The 22,497-nt window shown below is 48.3% G+C and overlaps 5 protein-coding genes across 7 annotated transcripts in view; all 5 read left to right on the forward strand.

The window, feature by feature from the left end:
- Positions 1 to 1,212, forward strand: part of LOC120951886 (uncharacterized) — a 28,890-nt gene extending 27,678 nt beyond the window's left edge. For both annotated transcript variants that reach the window (XM_049607422.1, XM_040370879.2), the window contains exon 12: positions 1 to 1,212. This exon is cut by the window's left edge and continues 758 nt beyond it. The gene's annotated coding sequence lies outside the window, so the exon portion shown is untranslated.
- A 2,324-nt stretch (positions 1,213 to 3,536) lies between these two features.
- LOC120951888 (myosin regulatory light polypeptide 9-like) lies at positions 3,537 to 5,499 on the forward strand. The gene has a single exon (XM_040370880.2). The coding sequence runs from the start codon at positions 3,689 to 3,691 to the stop codon at positions 4,301 to 4,303; it is 615 nt and encodes a 204-aa protein (XP_040226814.2). The 5' UTR covers positions 3,537 to 3,688; the 3' UTR covers positions 4,304 to 5,499.
- Positions 5,500 to 7,567: 2,068 nt separating this feature from the next.
- LOC120949074 (uncharacterized) lies at positions 7,568 to 10,340 on the forward strand. Its single transcript, XM_040366058.2, has 3 exons — positions 7,568 to 8,251; positions 8,334 to 9,467; positions 9,529 to 10,340. The coding sequence occupies exons 1-3, from the start codon at positions 8,169 to 8,171 to the stop codon at positions 9,764 to 9,766; spliced, it is 1,455 nt and encodes a 484-aa protein (XP_040221992.2). The 5' UTR covers positions 7,568 to 8,168; the 3' UTR covers positions 9,767 to 10,340.
- Positions 10,341 to 12,245: 1,905 nt separating this feature from the next.
- LOC120952145 (vitamin K-dependent gamma-carboxylase) lies at positions 12,246 to 14,790 on the forward strand. Its single transcript, XM_040371311.2, has 3 exons — positions 12,246 to 12,358; positions 12,426 to 13,034; positions 13,107 to 14,790. The coding sequence occupies exons 2-3, from the start codon at positions 12,472 to 12,474 to the stop codon at positions 14,608 to 14,610; spliced, it is 2,067 nt and encodes a 688-aa protein (XP_040227245.2). The 5' UTR covers positions 12,246 to 12,358; positions 12,426 to 12,471; the 3' UTR covers positions 14,611 to 14,790.
- Positions 14,791 to 15,870: 1,080 nt separating this feature from the next.
- LOC120949788 (iron-sulfur clusters transporter ABCB7, mitochondrial) lies at positions 15,871 to 22,384 on the forward strand. Of its 2 annotated transcripts, none has more exons than XM_040367300.2 (7): positions 15,871 to 16,029; positions 18,046 to 18,220; positions 19,634 to 20,039; positions 20,121 to 20,275; positions 20,342 to 20,508; positions 20,578 to 21,759; positions 21,835 to 22,384. In XM_040367300.2, the coding sequence occupies exons 1-7, from the start codon at positions 15,901 to 15,903 to the stop codon at positions 22,078 to 22,080; spliced, it is 2,460 nt and encodes an 819-aa protein (XP_040223234.2). In that variant the 5' UTR covers positions 15,871 to 15,900; the 3' UTR covers positions 22,081 to 22,384. The 2 variants fall into 2 exon arrangements, with proteins under 2 accessions (XP_040223234.2, XP_040223235.2); XM_040367301.2 differs by having other exon boundaries at positions 15,872 to 16,029; positions 19,916 to 20,039.
- Positions 22,385 to 22,497: the final 113 nt, after the last annotated feature.

The raw sequence follows: 22,497 nt of genomic DNA on the forward strand, positions 1-22,497 counted from the left end.
ACACACACACCAGCCGTTTGCACATCAATGTGTGACAGAGGGAAACAAGAAGTACTAAAGGCTGTTTGTTAAGCAGGGAACGAACAGGGAGGGGAACACACACTAGCAAAGTTAGAGCGTTAGTGGCGGTGACGGCGAAACAGAACACAAATTATTGTATAAATGAAAGTGCGAAAACAATGCAAATTGCTTTCCGATTTCGTCATTCCTGTGCAGTAGCAGAATTCGCATCCCTCTTCTTACATAGGAGTATGTTGCAGAAAAATTGCAATAATTCGTGATTATTGCACTATTTGCCGCATTATACATATTACACCATAGTAGTTTTATTTTTTTGTCCAGTTTCTTCAATATCGTATAATTCGTCCGTCACCGTCCGTGTCGAGTTAAGAAATGCATTTTAAGGTAAATTACATATTTAAACAACAAAAAAGCACATAATCATAGAAGGAAATCGTAATCCACCCATGTCAACCACACACACTGGTGGTCACCATATGATGGTGTTAGATGCTTTGATCGTAGCGTTTTTTGTTTGTTTTGTTGTTTAGGTTTTAGCAAAGCAGGACGGGTCTAAAATAGCAAAAACGCTGAAAGTAACGGAAAGGAAAACGGAGCATAATATGGTTGTAAGCTAAGAGTATAATTCAGAATAATTTATATTATCGTTTTTTTTTTGTTTGTTTGGCTAAAACACATTTCGATACGAGTGTGGATGGTAGCTTTGAGGGGAGGATATGTGATGAGTGCGCCCAACAGTGGCTAGCCATAGCAGCGAAATGGTTCTTCTCCTTTTCAGAGTTTTTTTTTTGTGCATTATCGTATTAAGAGCTAGATGAAGTCTTTGCGTCCACTTTTTACGTTTAAAATGGGAAATGTTCAGGGCAAGTCTCTGTTTTGTTTTCTGTTTTTTTTTTACATTTAATTTTACTTGTAAGAGACGAGACACTGTGGACGTCTAAGGGTTATAAATGCTATGCTGTTGATTACTACTACAACTAGTACTACTAGCGCTAGTGAGAATCGCGTGTGTGCCGTATTTGTGCACTCCCCCCCCCCCCCCCCCCCCCCTCCATCCCCTGAGATCTGTGTTATAGAAAAGAAAAAGTAATGCCATTAGAAAGATTATTGTTTATTTTAATTTCATTCTAAAGAAAGATTTTCGTTTTTGTTTTTGAATTGCCCTTAAATATACCATTACTGAATTTTGCACGTTTTTATTTTGTTTTTTTTTTTTTTTTTTTTTTATGAATCATTTTCCATTACAGGGTTTCCCACGATTCATTGGTCAGTTCCCACGATTTTTTGATCGTATCCCATAGATTTTTGGTTCGTTCCAGTAATTTATTGGTATTTTCCGATTGGATATCAATACAATTGGACCAAATAATTCTGGGAAACGACCAAAAAATCGTGGGAACGTACCAAAAAAATATGGAAACACACCAAAAATTGATGGGAACTGACCAATAAATCGTGGAAAACCCTGTATTTTGAATATTCAGGTTTTTGAAACGACTATCCAATGGACCGTTACAATGTATCCACCAAACTCTTACCTCAAGCACACACACCTGTGTAATCAGAGTCACCTTTGAAACCACCAGCCGTCTATAGTAACGGAAATGTAAAACTATATCAATTACACTCAGTTTCAGCACCTCCACTTTATCCAAGCGTGTTAAAAAACGTATAAAAAAACAAACAAACACACCCCGGATTAGGCACGGCGGCGGGGCAGCATTATATTTGGCCTTTTGAGAAGTCAATTAGACACGAGCCGCAGCAGTACCAGTAACCAACCAACCAACACACACACACACACGTCCATTCTGATTGCAACTCACTCGTTTCGTTTTCTACGATACGCATTTACACAAATCGATGCAGCCGAAGAAGAAAAATCACACAATGGAATGCAAATCTTCCGCAGGTTAGTGTATGGGAAGTGAGGTGGTTCAACATGAGTAGTACTGTCCTATTTGAATATGGAAATGGCAGGTGGAGATGAAGGGAGAGAGGGAACGTGTTATGACAATAATTAGCGTGGAAAAGTATAAGATTGAATTAGCATGACTAAATGTTTCGGGGGTATAATATTAAAGGGAATTCGGGAAGAAAGCTGAACTTACTACAAACAAATTGCAAAAGGAAACTGTATAATCAACTATAAAGAAACGACATGTTCCGTCGGTTTATCGAAAACACGTATGTGCAAAGCCAAACACTACTGATACTACTGATACTACTGTGGTAATTGTTAAATCTTTCATGTTTACGGAAAGACAACAACATTGCACAGCAAACTCGTTTAACTCGATGTGTCTATTTACATACTGCTGCATCTACTGGATCTACTGGAGCATATAAAAAAAGGCAATAGCACATGAGCAACATAATTATCTGTCTGTAAAACTCATCACATGTTCCAAAAACGAAAACAATGAATACAAACCAGCTCCAAATATATCAGTGTTTTATCATTGCAATATGAAAATGAAGGTGGCAGAACAAATAAGAGTGAAGAATGAAGTCAAAATGCAACCACGTGTTATATGATAAGGAAACCGGCAAAAAAATATGCAAAAGAATGGAAACAAAAGACAAAATCATATAAACCATGTTGAAGAAAGCCAATAATCGAACAAGTAAAACAAAACAACTCAGAACAAAAAACCAAATTTATTGCACAAAGGCAAAACAATCATAATCGAATGATGGCAGTAGGCGCAGGGCGTGAGCCACGTGGTGTTATACTTATATACATATACTACTATATATATATATACACACACACATACTGAAACTTTTACATCGTTGTTAGGTACTTCTTGTTGCGGTAGTGCGGAAACTTGCAATCCAAACTGCGCTTATGATATACAAACACACACATACATGCATAATCGCGTATCAAAATGCTTATACAATTATTGTATTGCGCTTATCATATTTACAAGAAGAAAAAAAACAACATATTAAGCATAAAAGCATATTGTGTTTACATTGATTCCCGTGTGGTGGTGGAACGTTTTGAAGTTTAATTGCACGAAAGCATTACTTCCATGCCGGAATTGTAACTTGGAACCGTTCCAACATTCAAATGCGCCAAAAAAGAAGGAGTTTTCAATGAATCAATGCTTCCACCACTAGAACAGCTACAGAATATCGCAACATAAGATGATCTCTCATGTGTGTATGTGTTAAATTATGAAGGAAAGACGCGAAAGGTCGCTTAAAACCCTTCTCACCCGCACACCGTTGTTAAATTGTTCTAAAAAATTGAAACGCGCTTTAAAAATTGTTTGGTGAACCAAAAACACTTGCAGCGCCTATAAATTACATACCCTTATCCCGCAAATATGTACAACCACTCCCCCCGCGACGCCATGTAATGCAACTTAAAACGTCTGTTCAATAAATGGTAGAAACATGAACACGCTTTTGCTTCCGGCTAGTGCTAGGTGCTAGTTGCGCCTCCCCTCGGTTAGCAAATTTCTGCTGTGCTCAGCACAGATTGATTGTGCCTAGAAATTCCAAGAATCGCTCTCGAAGTGTCATCGTATGACATGACACAAGAGCAGAGAGATCACCTTCCTAGTTTTATCACAAGAATCGAGCTTCCTTCTTCGTTCTCTAGCGTTACCTAGGGTGCGTTCGAGTGTGTTTCATCAAAGCAAGCGCCTTCCCAATGTCGGCGACAGCGCATCGATCGCATCTAGCCCATCATTCTTCATACCATCGAGCGCTACGGACGGTGCTCGTCCGCGTGATGGCTTCCATACGCCCGAATCGGTCCACCGGGCAGACCAAGAAACCCTCCAACAAACCGGGCAGCGCGAAGAAGCGCCCCACATCGAACGTGTTCAGCGTGCTGGAGCAGCACCAGGTGGCGGAGTTGCGCGAGCTGTTCAACCTGCTCGACACGAGCCACGCGGGAGTGGTCGGCCGGGAGGAGCTGCGCGACATGCTGACCGTGTGGTACGAGCGGGCCCCGACCGAGCAGCTGCTGGACGAGCTGATGGCCGAGGCACGCGAATTGCCGCTCAACTTTACCCTCTTCCTGACGCTGTTTGCGCAGAAGCTGCGCGATACCGATCCGCCGGATGTGCTCCAGAACGCGTTCCGCTGCTTCGACAGCAACGGGGACGGGACGGTCGATGCGGAGGAGCTGCGCCTGTGGCTTACGACGAAGGGCGATCAGCGGCTGACGGACGAGCAGGTGGACGAAATCTTCTGCCGGCTGGTGCCCGAGAATGGGCGGGTGAAGTATGACGCGTTGGCGAACCTCTTTCACGACTGCTAGGGTAGGATCGAAGATGGCTGTGGTTTGTTTTCAGTTGTGCGGAATTGTCGCGAAGTGGCGAAACGTCGTGCGACGTTTAGTAAACCGCTCCGGGTAAAAGTGCCATCATCCTTGTGCGTGAAATTGTTGTGAGCCTGTGCTGTTTTCATTGATTCACATTAAAAATGAACATTAGTGTCCGGAAAAATACCCACTACCCCCCTTCGAGTTCGCTTTCTGTTTCAAGTTCAGTTTCACCAGCGTTTTTTTGTTTTTGGTAGTAGCTGCTCGAATACGTCCGAAAGTGGGTGAAATTGGCAACCTCGAATGTTTAGCAAATTATGATTGTGTCGCAGTGTGGTTCAAGGTGCAGGCAGAGTGTGCGCATTTCCGTAAACAACAATCCATCCACCGAACCGTGCACACACAGAGAGGAAGAGGCCACTTACATGAGCATGAAGTTTCACCTGTTTTAATCAAATGGGAAGTGCACCCCGGCGGACCGTACGGAAGCGTCTTGTAACACACGTGTGATTGTGATTTATTTAAACATCTTCAATTTTCTCCTTTCCCCGCCTCGCGCAAGTCGCATTTTCATCATTATCCGCTTTATCGTGCCGTTACGCACCATACCACACTAGTGATGGGTAAAGATGGCAACAATCCGGAGTCGACTCCGATCCGACACCGATAAAATTAGAATCGACTCCGGAAGGTAAATCTGCCTTGCACTAGGAGTCATACGGAATCGTCTGGAGTCGTTCGGAGTCATCGGAAGTCGGAGTCGTCCGTAGGCATTCGAAATAGGAGTCGTCCGGAGTCGTCCGGAGTCGCTCGAAGACATTCGGAGTCGGAGTCGTCTGGAGTCATTGGGAGTAAGAGTCGTCCGTAGTCATTCGTAGTCGATCGGAATCCTCCGAAGTCGCTCGGAGTCGTCCGGAGTCGTCCGGAGTCGTCTAGAGTCGATTGGAGTCGTCCGGAGTAATTCAGAGTAGTCCGGAGTCGCTCGGAGACCTTCGGAGTCGGAGTCATTCGGAGTCGTTTAGAGTCCATCGGAGTCGTTCGGAGTCATTCGGAGTTATCCGGAGTCGTTCGAAGTCGTCCGGAGTCGCTCGGAGACATTTGGATTCGGAGTTGTCCGGAGTCATTGGGAGTAAGAGTCGTCCGTAGTCATTCGTAGTCGATCGGAATCCTCCGAAATCGCTCGGAGTCGTCCGGAGTCGTCCGGAGTCGTCTAGAGTCGATTGGAGTCGTTCGGAGTAATTCAGAGTAGTCCGGAGTCGCTCGGAGACCTTCGGAGTCGGAGTCATTCGGAGTCGTTTAGAGTCTATCGGAGTCGTTCGGAGTCATTCGGAGTTATCCGGAGTCGTTCGAAGTCGTCCGGAGTCGCTCGGAGACATTTGGATTCGGAGTTGTCCGGAGTCATTGGGAGTAAGAGTCGTCCGTAGTCATTCGTAGTCGATCGGAATCCTCCGAAATCGCTCGGAGTCGTCCGGAGTCGTCCGGAGTCGTCTAGAGTCGATTGGAGTCGTTCGGAGTAATTCAGAGTAGTCCGGAGTCGCTCGGAGACCTTCGGAGTCGGAGTCTATAGGAGTCGTTCGGAGTCATTCGGAGTTATCCGGAGTCGTTCGAAGTCGTCCGGAGTCGCTCGGAGACATTTGGATTCGGAGTTGTCCGGAGTCGATCGGAGTCGGAGTTGTCCGTAGTCATTTGGAGTCGATCGGAGTCGGAGTTGTCCGTAGTCATTTGGAGTCGATCGGAGTCGAAGTCGTCCGGAGCCGCTCGGAGTAGTCCGGAGTCGTCCGGTGCCGCTCGGAGTCGTTCGGAGTCCTCCGGAGTCGCTTGGAGACATTCGGAGTAGGAGTCGTCCGAAGTCGTCTAGAGTCGATCGGAGTCGACCGGAATCGTAATCGGTCAGAGTCAACAGGAGCCATGTTGTTTAATGTGCTTGTGATTAGGCTCCGGACGACTCCGAACGACTCCGATCTACTCCGGATGACTCCAAACGACTCCGATCTACTCCGGATGACTCTGAAAGACTCCACCCGACTCCGACCGATTCCGGGCTGATCTAGTGGTTCCATTTTGCTAGAGTCGGATTCGGACTAACAATAATCGGAATCGGATCGGAGTCATGCGTGCGCTCCAGAGAGCACATCACTATACCACACACACACGCTTTAAATGCATATTCATACCGATTTTTCGGTGCTTGGCACAACAACGCTTCAAGACTTGGAGAAAAGCTTCCCAGATCAGATTGAAGTGTGGTAGTAGGCGATGAAAGAGTCGAAACCGAAAGCGCATCGAACCGCAAAATCTCCAAATCCGGGTGGATGGACAAAAGGGCAAGGGGGAGGTTGGGGAACCCCGCATGGAAGAAAGTAAAAAAAGCGCTGGCGGAATGCGTGAGTCAGCATTCTTTACGAGAAAAGGGCCTTTTTTCGTGCCAAATATTTATGGGTTTGTTTGTTTCCTCCTCCCATTCCTCCTAATTGGGATGTATTGAGCTGTGCTTATTGGAAAAGACAATTCGTGGCGTTACCAATGCTGCAGCTACTTAGATTGGGCTATTGAAACCCTCTTCTGTGTGTGCAAGCACCACTTCCGCCTTTGCTAGGATGAAAAAGGGTTTAATAATAGGTATCATCAATCAACAAGGGCCCACGACCACTCCCCAGCACCGCTGTAATTGTATGCGCTGCAATGTGTTTGTCCGTTGGCAGCATGCGCGGATTAGCTTCCTTATGATCGTGCCAACCATCTCGCTGGATCGCTGGAATGCTTCCGATCACGTGCAGTGCACGTTGGCGGCATCGTCGTCGTCGTCGTAGTCCCTTCCTACGTGATTGGGGTGAGTCAATTTTTTCCACTTTCACTAATCGAACACAGCTGTGGGCATACAGGACGGGAGGGTAATCTTAAGCGTTGCTTGGCCCTACGTTTAGCGCCCATTATATTCTGCAAACGACAATGTTCAGGGCAGTAGTAGTAGCATCGCACAGGTTAGGGAGCCTTTTATTGCGATTTTAAATGCACTTTTGGTGAGAAGATTCATCATCTTTATTAGAGGATTTTCAAAAATATCTAAAATTTTATTCTACTTGTGAGAAACTGTTTCACGCAAGTAGCGCAATTTAAACTCTAACGAGATAAAACGTTCATTGTTCAGACTTGTTTTGAATATCTAATAAGAAAACAATCATGCATCCCATAGTCAACTACTTACCAATTTTCCAATAACAAAACCAAATGAGAAAAAGCATTCGAATGGGATTTTCCCCTTGGCTTGCAGCAATCATTGCAAAAGTGGGTTTCCAGTGCTGCTGCAGCCTTCCGAGGAGTCCGACCAAAAACCTGATCTTTGAATATTAGCGTAAGTATTGCATAAAGAAAAAAACTAAAAACTTCGACTTCCCTCCTACTCATTTACACAGCCTCCACATGCAGTCAAATAACGCGCGGACCGAAAAGCCGCCCGAAAAGGCTGACCGAGAAAGCAAAGCATAACAAAAACAAACCACCACCACCACCGCTTCAGATCGGTTTCCGCTGTTCCGTCGGGTCGCCCCCACCACCATCATTCAAACAGATCTCCACTGGTGGCTACCACCGCCGAAAACGCGAAACCACGATCGACCGCGGTTGTTGCAAAAGTGAAAAGTGAAATGTGTGTACGACCGACGACGACGACCCACGACGACGCGCCATGTGCGCGCACCGCGTGAAGTCATCGCTTTGAAGGTGGGGAGGGCGTATTACACCACACTCGTGCTCGTACCGGAATTGGCTCGAGCGCGCGCAGTCACTGCTCGGGAACGGCACGGTATCAACGTGCGCTGCGCGTGCTTGGTCGTAAGTTGCGCAGGTCGAAAAGTGGGTTAAGATGAGCTTTTGGGTGACATTGGTGCTGGCGGCGATCGTGTCCGGGCGGAGCGTGCGTGCCATCAGCTACCGGAAGGATACGGGGTAAGTAAAGTGATGGGAACCGGTTACCACGCCAGTGATGTAACGCCGCATAACACCGCATAACCCAATCGTCGTCGGTTAGATTTGCCACGGACGGGAAGGATCAGTTCGTGTTCCGGGAGCCGGGTGTGACGGCAGTGGCAAGAGAACCTTCTCCCGTGGATCATGGACAGTTCACACCGATGTACACCCCCCACTACAGTGCCGATTCGCCGGTGAAGCGAGCCGGAAGGATCCGTTTCGTGGACGATTCCGATGCGTCACCGTTTACCACCACGGTGAATGGAGCTGTTAGTGGGAGCAATTTCTTCGGCAAAGGATCCGTCGCCGACGTCTCACCGGCTGGATCGCCGTTCGGGCAGCGTGAAGGTGACCAATTTTACACCGTCGGTGCATCGATACAGTTTGCCGGAGGAAATGCAGGAGGCGACACGATAACTCCACCACCGCCACCGCCAGCAGGCAGTCAGCAGAAACCGAAAAGGAAAAAGAACAAGTACAAGTACGTGGCAAACGATAAGATCTACAATGCGGACGGTGGGTTCGAGCAGCCTGGGCAGTATGGGGCGTATTCTACCTACACCGGAACGCCGCCGCAACGATTTTCGGCCCCATTGCAGGGCAACTATTTGACGGTGAATGGAGCCCGTCCGCAGCAGCAACAAGGTGTACAAGGACAGTACGACGGCAGTTCGATGCTGAATTATCCCGAGCTGCAGAAGCAACAGTATCCGTTCAGCATTGCGCCACAGAGCGGTGCTTACAATCCGTACGCTTCGTACAATCCGTACCAGTATCCTTCGGAGTCGCCGTACCCGTACGCTTCAGAGTCACCGTACGCCACCAATCCGTACCAACAGCAACCGCAAGGATACTATCCACCGCAACAGTCACTGCCTACTTCCAGCGGTCTAGCGCAACCGCCAAACGCGCAGAGCATCCTGGGGGTGCTTCAGAGCATCTTCAACTTTGCCCCCGGCACGTTCGGATCGTTCGGAGCGGCCACGACGCCGCAACGTCCGGTTGGTGCATTCGCCAGCCCTGGAGCCGGTTTTGGTGCCGTTGGCGGTGGTGTGGGTGGTCAGCTGCGGCAAGCGTTGGATAACATTTCCGAAAACGACGAGCTGCAGTGCGTGCCGAAGCTGATCTGCATGATGTCGCGCAGCTCGACCGGCCAGGGCTTTAGCAGCTACGTCAACCGGGGTCTACTGTCGACGTAAGTTGCGTCATGGCGGCACACAGTGGCGAACTTCTTATTGATTTTCCATACTTTGCAGCATCCTCACCGCCGTGCCGGACAGCTCACCGTGGCTCAAGTTCTCCCGGGCCGCCCTGCTAGGGTACGGCATTGGGGCGAACAGCTGCGACGCGTACTATCCCAAGTGTCCGAAGGATGAGATGCAGATCCTGTACTACCTGAACAACCATCGGGGTGGGTTTTTCCGCTTCTTCAGCAACGGTGAGCAGCAGCAGCAGCAGCAGCAGCAACAGTACCAGCAGCAGCAGTACGGATAGAGAAACCTGCAACGGAATCGACAGTGATAGGAGTCAAATCGAACCTAAAGAAGACGACGAAATGTGCCAATCTGAATGGATAGAGGAGACAATAGGACAGCCCTTTCCTAACTTGTTATTTATTATGTGACACAAACGTATACCTGTGTCTCTCTCTCTTGCGTGTGTGTGTGCGTATATATGCGTGTCCCGGAAGCCCACCCAAGCAAGTGGTCGCCCTTTTTAGAGAGCGCGGCTGTGCGTAACTAATATTGCTCGCTGTCCGTGGGAAAGTGATGCGTGTGGAGCAGAATTTGATGCACACCGCCATGGCCATGACCGGCGATGTTTCTTTTTTCGGGATGGGCTGTGAGAAAGTTACTCCCTCGATTTTGTCTCTATCACACGCCACATTCAACCGTAGCCAAAGCGTGGCTTGATGGCGCAAATAATACCAACACACACCGTTGGCGCATGATTTGCGTAAACTTGTCTTAACAAGCGTGTTTGTGTGTGCATTTTTTTAAAGCTATTTAATTGAACGATGTTCAACAGCAAAGACGATAGCGATTGTAACAAATTGTTGTTTAATAAATTTAAGTAAAAAAACCACTTAATATCGTACTGTGAATCATTTTCGCAAATCTGTTGCCTAATTTTAACACTGCGTATGAAAGTGTTTGCGCCGAACGACCCTGGGGTTGGACTTTCGCAACGAAAGTTCAACCTACCTTTGCGGGTGTCCCCGACAGCAAAATCCCATTCAAACTCACCTGTGCGCGTAGGAGTACAATCGACAGAGTTGTTGTTTACTTTCATCGACCTCATCTTAGCGCCGAACACGACCGCGCGCGCGGTCCATGTGCTGCCATACGCAGCACCTCACAGACAACACACGGATCTACCAATTTCGGTTTTACGGTTTTCGTCGGTCCCCGATGACGCATCTCTCCTCCGCTTCAACGCCTGTCCAAAGCCGAGCCGCTTGCCTCGTTTTATTGCCGCCTTCCCCGGTGTAGTTATTCAATCGCAAGCGGACGTAATATCGTACCCATGCTCTTCCGATTTGCGCGCTTGGCCAAAGGCTTATCGGTACAACGTCTGCGAGATGCTGCGGTGTTGGCGTTTCCGCATGATTTTTTCCCTGCAGTTGTGGCACACTTTGTGGCTGTGTGTGTGTATGTGCAATTGTGTGTGGCTAGCAAAGGTTTCCAACCGGTGCGAAGGTGCCAAAAGGACGATAATGATAATGTGTGTGTGTGTGGGTACTATTATCCGTACCAATCAGTGCGTCCGCACCACAGGAGGGAAGGGATGGTTTGTTGCCTGTTATTGCGATATTGCCACCACAAACTGGCCATTGGGTTAGACCCGGTAGGTTAGGCTCGCTTATTAGGTGGGGTTGTTTTTCTCCCTCCTCTGTCTGTATGATGTGTGCAACAGGTGAGCCCGAGCGCAAACATGGAAGATAATAAACATCAATTACAAGACACCCTGCCCGTCGTGGTGCCACCATATGAACAGGGAAATGTCGGGCAACGGAAACGCTGTGGCTGTTGTTTGAAGAAGGCAGTTATAAACTGCTCTTCTCCGCATCAACATGACTGTTACGTCGAATTACCTTTTGAAACAGGTCAGTTTCAGGTGGTGGATGAAAGATGTTGGCGTGCGAAAGGATCTAAAACGAAGAGAAATTAAACAAGCAATAGAAATTATCTTAACATACTTCGTCTTAATTATTGATGGGCAAGTGTAATGTATACAATACCAAGCATCCGATCTCCGGAATATTTCGGTCGCTTCCAACCTCAATATGCAGCAAACTGATGAATGTCCGAAACATTGAAATACAACAGGTTTGCATAGGCCTGGAATCAACTAAGGAGCCTGTACTGGGAGACTTGCGTGTGACATGATCATCAAGGACATCTTATATCTTTGAACGATAGAATAGGCAACAGAAGGCTCTCTATACGATCTCTATGCTTACCTTGAGTTGGCTAGGATTACTATAAAATGATCGGAAGGCTTTTACTAAGAGCTGGCTAGAGTGGTGCTTTATGTAAGTCAGTAGACTTTAAAGAGAACTTCATCTTTTTGGAACATCACAGTTCCAAGTTGCCACAATTTGCTTTGGAGAGGATTTTAAGTGATGTTACTAAATGACACATATGTTCTAGCGGATATTATGGCATGTTCACGCCTAAACACGGTAGAACTTGAATGTCCTTAGAATAGGTTTTTTTCTCTAATAACAAGGAAGCTTGCATATGAACCCGGCGTGACCGCTAAAGTGCCAAGAAGAAGAAGAAGAAGAAACAGATTGTTTGAAAACATCCGTACGAAAACAAGTCCATAAATATTAAGTGATGTTGCTGGAGAATTCATCGTGCAAAAGAGAGGTGTCATTGCGCATGCCTGCTGAGCATTACATCGAATGGGACGCTCTAGCATCCCGAAGACAAGGAAGAGCATCCAAAGTTTGAGGGCAAAAGCTTTGAGAACAATATAAAAAGAGCGATTCCAGCGGAGTACTCGCTTCACTAGAGCGGGTAAGGTTGTCCCAATCGGTTGTCCTTCGATAAGAACTACACAACTTTTCTATAAAAACTCGTAAGTGCCATCTAACGAATACATCTCGCTAGCAGTGTTAACACCACTCAAGTCCTACTCCTTGCAGTACACACTGGAGATGTAGTTGACATCGAAAAACAATCCCTTTCCAAATGGCCATCTCCGAAGAACCGACACACGATTGCTCCGATGAAACATCCTACAACAAACCGGTCAACACCACCCAGCAGGATGTAACCCCGCCTCCAAGTGTCCTGTCCCGGGTAAATTCGTTCCTACGCAACACCACCGGCCACGATGTGCGTTGCTTTGCCTCCTTCGATGCGTTCGTTCAGCGATGTATGTACCGGCCCGTCGATGGAGCAGCACTCGCCGTGGCCAGAGCACTGTTCGGATTGGCCATGCTCATCGACATACCGGAGGAGCGGGGTGGTGGTGATTTGGATCTACGCTGGGGTGAACCGCGGGACTGTCGGTTTCCGCTGATCCATTCGATGGAACCACTGCCCCTTCCGCGGATGGGCATCATTTACGGGCTGATGTGGACAGGTGCGGCAGGGATAATGCTCGGTTATCGGTTTCGCCTGTCGGCTGCACTGTTCACCGCGACGTATTGGTACGTGTTTCTGCTGGATAAAAGTGCCTGGAACAATCACAGCTATCTGTACGGGTTGCTCGGCACCATCTTCCTGTTTACCGATGCGCACCGATGTTGGTAAGGGACGGGACGGAAATGATAGAAGCGCGAAATACTGTATTAAAAACAATTAAAAATCCAACTCCACAGGTCAATTGATGCGTGGCGAGATCCTCCCCCGGATCAGACGGTTCCCTTTTGGAACTACTTCATACTAAAGTTTCAGTTCTTCGTGCTGTACTTTGTGGCCGGGTTGAAAAAGCTTTGCCGCGAGTGGCTGTCTGGATATGCGATGACAAACCTGAGCTATCACTGGGTGTTTTTCCCGTTCCGTGCCGTGCTCGGAGCGAAGCTTACCGATTTACTGATTGTCCACTGGTTTGGATGCCTATTCGATACGACGGTGGTGTTTTTCCTTATTTACGGTTCAACGCGCCGACTGGCCACACTCTTCGCCAGTGCATTTCATCTGATGAACTCGCGACTCTTCTACATCGGGATGTTCCCGTGGGTCTGTCTTTCCCAGCTGCCACTGTACTACAGTTTTAGCTGGCCACGGAAGCTCTTGCCCAGGGGCGTTTCAAAGACAGTTTTAAACAATGAACATATCCAAGAAGGCGATGACTGTTCGCAAGGAGTGAAAGAGAGCAACAAAAGTTCACACAACCGTCGCCGTCGCAAGTGGTCCATGTGTGCCATGCTCGCGTACTGTTTACTACAGCTCTTCCTTCCTTATTCGCATTTTATCACCCAAGGTTACAACAACTGGACGAACGGATTGTACGGCTACTCCTGGGACATGATGGTACACGCCTGGGACACAATTATGATCGGAATTCGGGTGGTGGACCGGGAGAATCCCGACCGGGTGCACTATGTTGAACCGTTCGCTTTCACTGACAACGATCGGTGGACAAAGCATGCCGATATGGCTGTTCAGTTTGCACGTTGCATAGAGCGAAACATTCAACGAGAGGCCCCTGCAGCACACCGCCCTAATGTGTCCATCTACTTCGATATCTGGTGCAGTATGAATGGCCGGTTTCAGCAACGTATCTTCGACCCCAATGTGGACATTCTAAAAGCTCCCTGGTCACCGGTCGAACCAGTTCAATGGGTACTTCCGCTGCTGCATCAGTTCAGTGGGTTGCGCGATACGCTGATCCGGCGCAAAACGGATGAAGTTCTTGGCTGGAGTAACCATTCGGACGTACTGTTCATTGCGGACTTCCCGGGACTAACGCTGCGCAACTACGTCGGAGAAGATCTGTACAATGTTTCGCTTACCGTGTTGCAGGGAACTGTACGCTATGCGGCGTCCTCGGATGAGGTTGGGACGAAACGACCTTCAGCCATACTGCAAACCGGACAAAGCACATCCCTTCCGGCAGGCATATTTCATGCAGTTGAAACGATCGGACCCGAACCATCGTGCTACATGTACACGTACGTTAACCGAACCAAGGAACTAGAAGCTACCAGGAACGGGGAGGAAGTGAAACAGCAACCTGCCATGCTTCCGCTTGGGGAGGAGTTTCTACATCGTTGGGAAAACTTTGTACGATTTGGGCAGCACGTTGCCAACTCGTTGCTTTACGAGCTGTACGGTGTTCCGATGCCCAGACGCCTAAAAGAGCTCGTCGCGGATGATTGAGATGGATTAAAATGGCTAGAGAAAACAAAAGCATTAAGATTAAGAAGATATTGTGTGTTAAGTGTTGTGAAACTGTGGAACGAGATAACGAGAGACTTTTTGTTTTATAATGTGTTTTAAAAAAACGGCGCAATTGGTACGATACATACAATGAATAAATAGGCAAAAATCGCTATCGTATTTGTTATTGAGTTCTAGAACTGATTCGAAACCCATGTTAGTCTTGGAACTTTTACAAAATCCATTACGGTCCTGGAAATGATCCGAAACTCATACAGGACTTAGAACTGATCTTAAACTCATATTGAACCTGGAACTGATCCCAAAACCATAACGGTCCTGTAACGGCTCTGATCTCATACCTGTAATACAACTGATGTTGAACTCATGTCAGTCCTATATCAGACCCTGTAACAATTTCAGTCCTGGAATAGATCCTGAGCTCATTTTGGTCTTGGAACTTATTCTTAATCGATATCAAACATAGAATTGATCAGAACGTATTCAGAATCCATACTGCTCTTGGACTAATCCTAAACGCATACAGATCCTGGACCATATGCTAATGCTAATGCACGTTGCCAGGAGAGACACTAATCCTGAACCAATGGTGGTCCTGGTACCAATGTAGAATTCTTATGTAGAAAATGGTAAAAATATGTCCTGTTCCTGTTGTTTTTGTAGTAATGGCTGGTATTATTGAATCCGTTCGTAGCGGCGGCGTACGTCCCGACACTCATTTTCCTAACGTACTAGATCGTTGCTACAGTTATTCACCGCGGCGTTGTAGGACTGGGCGCAAGAAATGTGTTGCCATCCCTAGAATTTCATGTGAGCGCCGTACGTTCCCGCTACGAACGGATTAAATAATACCAGCCAATACTTTAAAGACATTCCGACATTACTTCAATTGACCAGAGCTGAATTTGAGTATATCCTTGCACTGAGAACTGACCCGGTACCTATTCCGGATCTGAAACGGGTCTCTTCGCAGCATCTGTGAAGAGGATAAACACAAGCCGCAAATACGACTTAAAGTAATGGGGCGCATTCTGAGAGATGAATAGGTACTCCACCTACCTTTTTGGCGAACAAGATTCAACAAATTGTAGAATGATGAAAATCTTTCCAGAATAATAAACCACTTGAAAAACCAGACATTTTTCAGCCGTATTTTTCCACCGCCTGCCTGCACACTTATCGTTTTCCTGTCAAAACAGCTCGCGAGCGCGCTCGCTTTCAAAACAAACTGTCAATGCGGCTGCTGCTGCTGCTGCTGTCAGCTGAAAAATGGCCGCGCTGCTGCACGTCGTATCAAAACAAGCTCCGCAATTGAATCGTAATCTTCTCGAAGGTGTACGACTTTCGTTTAAAAATCATCACCCGCTGAGCGAAACTCACTGCCGGCTACAGTCTCGGGTAAGTGCATCTTAGTTTTAACACGCTCGATTGCACGCTTCGATTGTACACACACAAACACGCGTTCAAAGGAACCACCGGCGGCGGTGCTCTCGCGAAGTGCGTAACTAAATCACGAAAGTGCTCCACGGATTGTGTGCGGTTTGGTGCGTGTGACGTGCGGCGGAAGGTGGAGAGCGAAGAGATGCTTTGCCAATATGGGCCACATGGGAGCGAGCGAATTGCTTTCCATGCTTCCCCCGTTGTTTGCATTCCCACAAAAAGAAATCCCCCCCACTCGCTCACGTATTGACTGATAGCAGATCTGTGTGTTCAATTTCAGCCGTGAATCATCTTTTCGCTCTCTTTCCTCCGCTTGCCCACCGCACGTATCCGCGAGGGGTGGAGATTATCGAGATCGGGAGCCCGAAAAGTCCCGCACGAAGCACCTGTTATCACAAGGGAAAGGTGGGCCACAGAACCCACCCCATCCGCAACAAGGCCAAGGTCAAGGGATATTACGTGCGTGTTTTGAAGGCAATCCAAACAAGCCTGCCTGGCTGGCTTACATAATCCCGACGCGCAATGACAGCTGACGGAATGACCTCGATACGCAGGGAGGCAAAACGAACAAAAGGCGCAAAATATCCGTCCGAGTGTGTGGAGCACGTTCCACTCTTCCGCTGGCTGAAAGGATTGGGCTGGAGGAATGAAACGGGCCTCCGGATTGGCCGGTTTGAGTGCACCGGCAAAGGATTGTACTCACGCAAACCGCTCGCCGAGGCAGACTGTCTAATAGCGCTACCCTTTGAGGCCCTGATCGGCCTGAACGTGCTGGAGCGCGATGAACACTTCCGCAGCATGTTCGACGAGTCGGCCGTCCAGGAGCGAGCACAGTCGCTGGAGAAGCTTCCCTTTCAGGCGCTGCTTGCGTTTTACCTGTGCGTGACGAAATCGGCCCACTTCGATCCTTACCTTCAATCGCTGCCGCAGACATTCTCGAATCCATACTTCTGTACCAAGCAGGAGCTGGTCTATCTGTCCGAGGTGCTGCTGCAAAGAATGGTCGAGCAGAACGGGCTCATTAAAAGCGGTTTGGAGCGAATCAATTCCGTGCTCCGGGACGAATGGAAGGATACGGTCGAGCTGGAGAGGTTTAAATGGGCTTACTTCGTCGTTAACACACGCAGCGTGTTCCTAGACCCAATGGCGGTCAAAATGATCAACAGCTTCCTACCATCCGGCTCACTGTTTGAAGACTTCCTTGCCGATGAACCTTCCATGGCGCTGGCACCGTTTTTGGACTTTTTCAACCATCGATGTGGCGCCAAAACCGTCAACGGATTATCACTCTCTACGTCCCAAATACGCGACTGCTTGCTAAAGGAACGACCACTGGAGCTATACTACAACCTACACACCGACACAGCGTACCGGGCCGGTGAGCAAATCTTCATCAGCTACGGTTCGCACAACAACACCAAGCTGCTGCTCGAGTACGGATTTTCCATCCCGTCGAATCCGGACGACTTTGTGGAGCTTACCATCGGCACGATCAATGCGTTTATGAAACACGATCCGGAGCTGCGCTGTTTGCGTTTGCCGCGGGAAAAGTATCGCTTTCTCGCCGACCACCGGCTCGATGAGCAGCTGTTCTTCGTCGGGGACGATCTGCTCAGCCACAATCTGGCCGTCTGTCTGACGGTGCTGTTCGTGGAGCGGAACATTCACCACATGAAGGCGGTCGCGTTCGCCGCCACGCCACCGCTCGAACCGATCCGAGCGATTGCACTGCGGTTGGTAGACTTTTTGCTGCTAGAATGCAGGCAAAGTATCGAGGGGCTTAACAAACTGGCGGGCCTAAGCACGGCCGGAACCGCTTACCGAGAGTACCGTCGCGAGTGTGAAGTCTTTTTGAATAAAATCAAAAACAGCTTTTAAAATGCCCCACTCACACACACAAACCAATGTTTGGCAATGGTTTCATTTTACATTAATTATGCTGTATGTTTTATTTCCTGCTCTACGCTCCTTCAGCAACTGCATGTAAGTGCGGTAGCCGTCGCGAACTGGTACCATGATAACCGGAAAAGGAAACACTCGGAACCATGGGGGCAGCGGCGAAGCTATGCCACCCAGGGAGCGCTGCCGGAGAAGAATCAGCAAGCGACCGAGAACGCTCTGCTGAACATCTTTCAAAAGAAGCGGAAAGGTAAGAGAGTTGTGAAAGAACTAGTGATGGGAGCTCGGAATCGGACCTACCCGATTCCGATTCCATGTTCGGTATCAATTCCGGAGCCGATTCCGATTCAGGAGTCGATTCCAGAGCCAATTCCGGAGCCGATTTCGGCATTGACTTCGGACCCGATTCCAGAGTTGATTCCGGACCCAATTCCGGAGTTGACTCTGGGGTCGGAGTCGGCTCCGGAATTGATTCTGGGATCGGAATCGGTTCCGGAATTGATTCCGGGATCGAAATCGGCTTCGAAATCAGAATCGGATCGGACTGGGGCTTCGATCTGGGAATCGTAATTTGCTCCGGTAACGAAATCAGCATTGACTCCAGAATTGGAATTAGCTTCGGAATGAGAATCAGTTCTTGAATTGAAATAAGAAGTTTCGGAAGCGATATGACTCCGGGAATGTCCATGAGAATAGATCGTTTACAAGTAACCTTTGATTCTTTGCGGCTATCAGTACGTAGCATCATTGGACCCTAGCGTCTACTCTTATTGAGATACCGAAACCGACTCCGTTTCGAAGCCAATTCCAATTGGCGGAACCAATTCTGATTCCGAAACCAATTTAAATTGGAGGAACTTATTCCGGAGCTAATTGCCGAGCCGATTCCGATTGTGGAGCTAATTCCGGTACCAATTCCGGAGCCGATTCCGGAATCGATTTCAGAACACTTCGGAGCTAACCGGAATCGATTCCGACAAAAACTTCATTTTTCCCATCACTAGAAAGAACGGCATGAGACATCTTGTTTTTCATTTTTGCACAAATAAATTAAACATTGCACAGCATATCATAAACGTAACTGCATTTTTTCCATACGACGAAAAGCAGTCTGAAATTACTAACCCAAGTGACAAAAAAATCTCATCTCATGAATAACTCCAAGGCTTGCGCGTAAATAAGGCGTGTTTGTTAAGCTGTGTGTTGCTGCTTGTGTTTTGCTTATCGGTTTTTGTTCATATTCCGTTCCCTTTACCAATATTTTGGCATCTCCTGGCACCAATTTGTTTCCGTTTTGCCATTCGTGCACACATTGCATATGGTGTACGGGCCATTGATTGCAATAAGAAATATATTTTAAACACACAAAATTCAAAATTGTTTCTGTACAGACCTTTTCTCTGAATATCATCGGTTGGTAACACATCCCTATTTGTTTGTTTATTTTTTTCTGTTTGCTTTATACCGAATGCAGTCTGCTACACCGGGGGTGACGTTATTTTCTGGTATTTCTCTTTCTTTCTCTTTCCCTTTTCTCCTGTCTCTCCACAATAACCGTTGAAATCGATGAATATTTTGTCGTTTGTGAATACGGGCGACTGAAAAAAAAAATGGAATTTGAACATAACGAATCGCTACGAACGGAACCGAAACCTACCTTTAGCGCCATGGGAAATCCGAACCACCGATTCGTCCCATAGTGCGACACGACAACGACCGCAAGCACAGCAAGAACGGTACTACCGTCGAAGTGGCGATAGTAGCATGACGAACCGATTGCATCCTTCCTCCTTCTCATCGTCAATGCTCAGGGGGCCACCGCTAGCGAAACCAACATCCGCCATTACATCGAACGGGTCGTCCTTCCTTCTCCCTGCAACTCAACCCTCACTGCAAGCTCCATTCACGAAACAACCACCACCCATTCGTCATTGTTTCCATCTAGGGCACCATCCGGCCTCGGGCGAATCGATCGGGACGTACGATGGGCCGGAGATTACCGCGACGGATATGATCAAAGCGATGGCGACCTACATCTGGCCCAAGGACGATGCGATGGTGCGGAAGCGGTAAGTGCATGGGACGGGAAAATGAAGCAATTTCCGTGTCCGTTTTTTCTTTAAGTAATCGCCATTTTGTGTTTTTTTAAGCGTCCTAATTTCCCTGGGCCTACTGGGCGGCGCAAAGGTGCTGAATGTGTGCGTGCCGTTCCTGTTCAAAATGGGAGTTGACAATTTGAACGTGCTGAGCATGGACACGGTACCACAGGCGGCGTCCGCGTTAACCATTTCCGTGCTGTTAGGATGTAAGAACAAAGCATGAAACCAAGCAAACGAGCGATTTCAGACGTTTAATGGATGCTTTCTTGTAGATGGCATCGCCCGTGCCGGTGCAGCCGGTTTCAACGAACTTCGGAACGCCGTGTTTGCCCGCGTGGCACAGCACTCGATTCGTAAAATTGCCACCAATGTGTTCCTGCATCTGCATAATCTCGATCTACAGTTTCATCTCAGCAAACAAACGGGTGCACTTTCTAAGGTATTTTTCGAGTAAATGGGACCCGTAGTTTGCTCGAATCCTTGCCAATAATGTTCTCCTTCTACGCAGACAATAGACCGCGGATCGCGTGGCATTAACTTTGTGCTGACGGCGATGGTGTTCAACGTCGTGCCGACCATGTTCGAGCTGGCGCTCGTGTCGAGCATTCTCGGTATGAAGTGCGGTATGGCGTATGCCGCCCTGTCGATGGGCTGCGTCGGCGTGTACAGTGCGTACACGCTCGCGGTGACCCAGTGGCGCACCAAGTTCCGCATCTACATGAACCAGGCGGAGAACGAGGCGGGCAATAAGGCGGTCGATTCGCTGATCAACTACGAAACGGTAAAGTACTTCAACAACGAACAGTACGAAGCGAACCGGTACGATCAGGTGCTGAAGAAGTACGAGGATGCGAGCCTTAAGACGAGCACCAGCCTGGCCCTGCTGAACTTTGGCCAGAATGCCATCTTCAGCGTGGCGCTCAGCACGATTATGGTGATGGCGGCGAACGAAATCGCCCAGGGCCGCATGACGGTGGGCGATCTGGTGATGGTGAACGGGCTGCTATTTCAGCTGTCCATCCCGCTCGGGTTCCTCGGTAGCGTTTATCGCGAGGTGCGGCAGGCCCTGCTCGACATGCGCACCATGTTCACGCTGATGGGCGTGCAGAGCGCCATCCAGAGCCGGGCGAATGCGCCACCGCTCGATGTGCGGCGCGAGACGGCCTCGATCGAGTTCCGCAACGTGGGCTTCCGGTACGCGCAGAGCAACGAAATTTTCAAGGATCTTTCCTTCACCATCCCGGCGGGAAAGAAGATAGCGATCGTGGGTGGATCCGGGTCGGGCAAGTCGTCGATGGTGCGACTGCTGTTCCGCTTTTTCGAACCGAGCACGGGCGAGATTCTGATCAATGGGCAGAACATACGGGAGGTGGATTTGCAGAGCCTGCGGAAAGCGATTGCGGTGGTGCCGCAGGATTCCGTCCTGTTTCACGACACGATCCGGCACAACATCCACTACGGTGATCTGTCCAAGTCGCAGACGGAGCTGGAAAACGCGGCCCGCATGGCGGACCTGCACGATTCGATCCTGCAGTGGCCGAAGCAGTACGAAACGCAGGTCGGCGAACGGGGCCTGAAGCTGTCCGGGGGAGAAAAGCAACGGGTAGCGATTGCGCGCGCCATCCTGAAGAACTCCCCGATTCTGATCTTTGACGAGGCTACCAGCAGCTTGGATTCAATCACCGAACAGGTGAGTTTAACAGGGGGGAGTCAGTAAAATATTGTGTTTTCTCATGGAAACGGTGTGTATTTTTGGTGCATTTAGAACATCCTGCAAGCGCTGGCAAGGGCGACGGACAATCGTACCAGCATCTGCATTGCTCACCGTCTGTCCACCGTGATGGACGCGGACGAGATACTGGTGCTGGAGAATGGGCGCGTCGGTCAGCGCGGTACGCACGATCAGCTGCTCCGGAGCGGCGGCCTTTACACGAAGCTGTGGGACACACAGAACCGGCTGTACAACATTGGCAGCAAAAAACCGACCAAACCGGAGGGGGAAGAGAAATAGTAAATTAGCTTAGTAGGACGAATACCGGTGATTTTGAAGGTGGAACAACTGCGGGAGACGAAACACTATTGTTGACTATTTTTAAAAACCAACCCCTACCAATAATAATGCCCATCAAGCCTCGAGTCAGAGAAGGAAAGAAGGCGGGCGAAAGAAGAGAAGGCGGAAGAAGGAAAAGTTAGATGAGAATTGTGTATAATTTGATCCGTTTATAATTTTCGATTGAAATCGAGTTAAATTAGGAAAATTGAATGTGCTGTGTACAGTGAAAATAAAACGAACAAAACATCTATGCTATCCTAAACTGCTATAATATCTCTTGTATTTAGTAGAAAGTATAAAATGAAATTAATTTTTACATAATGCTCTACCGATATTTTTGAAATTAGAACCCGGCAACTGACAGCCTCGACTGAC

Source organism: Anopheles coluzzii, chromosome 2 (genome assembly GCF_943734685.1).
Source record: "Anopheles coluzzii chromosome 2, AcolN3, whole genome shotgun sequence".
Taxonomy (NCBI): Eukaryota; Metazoa; Arthropoda; class Insecta; order Diptera; family Culicidae; genus Anopheles; species Anopheles coluzzii.

Coding starts and splice junctions, on each gene's coding strand:
- LOC120951888 (XM_040370880.2), top strand. CDS start 3,689: ATGTCGGCGACAGCGCATCGATCGCATCTAGCCCATCATTCTTCATAC.
- LOC120949074 (XM_040366058.2), top strand. CDS start 8,169: ATGAGCTTTTGGGTGACATTGGTGCTGGCGGCGATCGTGTCCGGGCGG. Junction 8,252..8,333: donor AGCTACCGGAAGGATACGGG/GTAAGTAAAGTG, acceptor GTCGTCGGTTAG/ATTTGCCACGGACGGGAAGG. Junction 9,468..9,528: donor AACCGGGGTCTACTGTCGAC/GTAAGTTGCGTC, acceptor CATACTTTGCAG/CATCCTCACCGCCGTGCCGG.
- LOC120952145 (XM_040371311.2), top strand. CDS start 12,472: ATGGCCATCTCCGAAGAACCGACACACGATTGCTCCGATGAAACATCC. Junction 13,035..13,106: donor ACCGATGCGCACCGATGTTG/GTAAGGGACGGG, acceptor CCAACTCCACAG/GTCAATTGATGCGTGGCGAG.
- LOC120949788 (XM_040367300.2), top strand. CDS start 15,901: ATGGCCGCGCTGCTGCACGTCGTATCAAAACAAGCTCCGCAATTGAAT. Junction 16,030..18,045: donor ACTGCCGGCTACAGTCTCGG/GTAAGTGCATCT, acceptor ACGCTCCTTCAG/CAACTGCATGTAAGTGCGGT. Junction 20,040..20,120: donor GATGCGATGGTGCGGAAGCG/GTAAGTGCATGG, acceptor TGTTTTTTTAAG/CGTCCTAATTTCCCTGGGCC.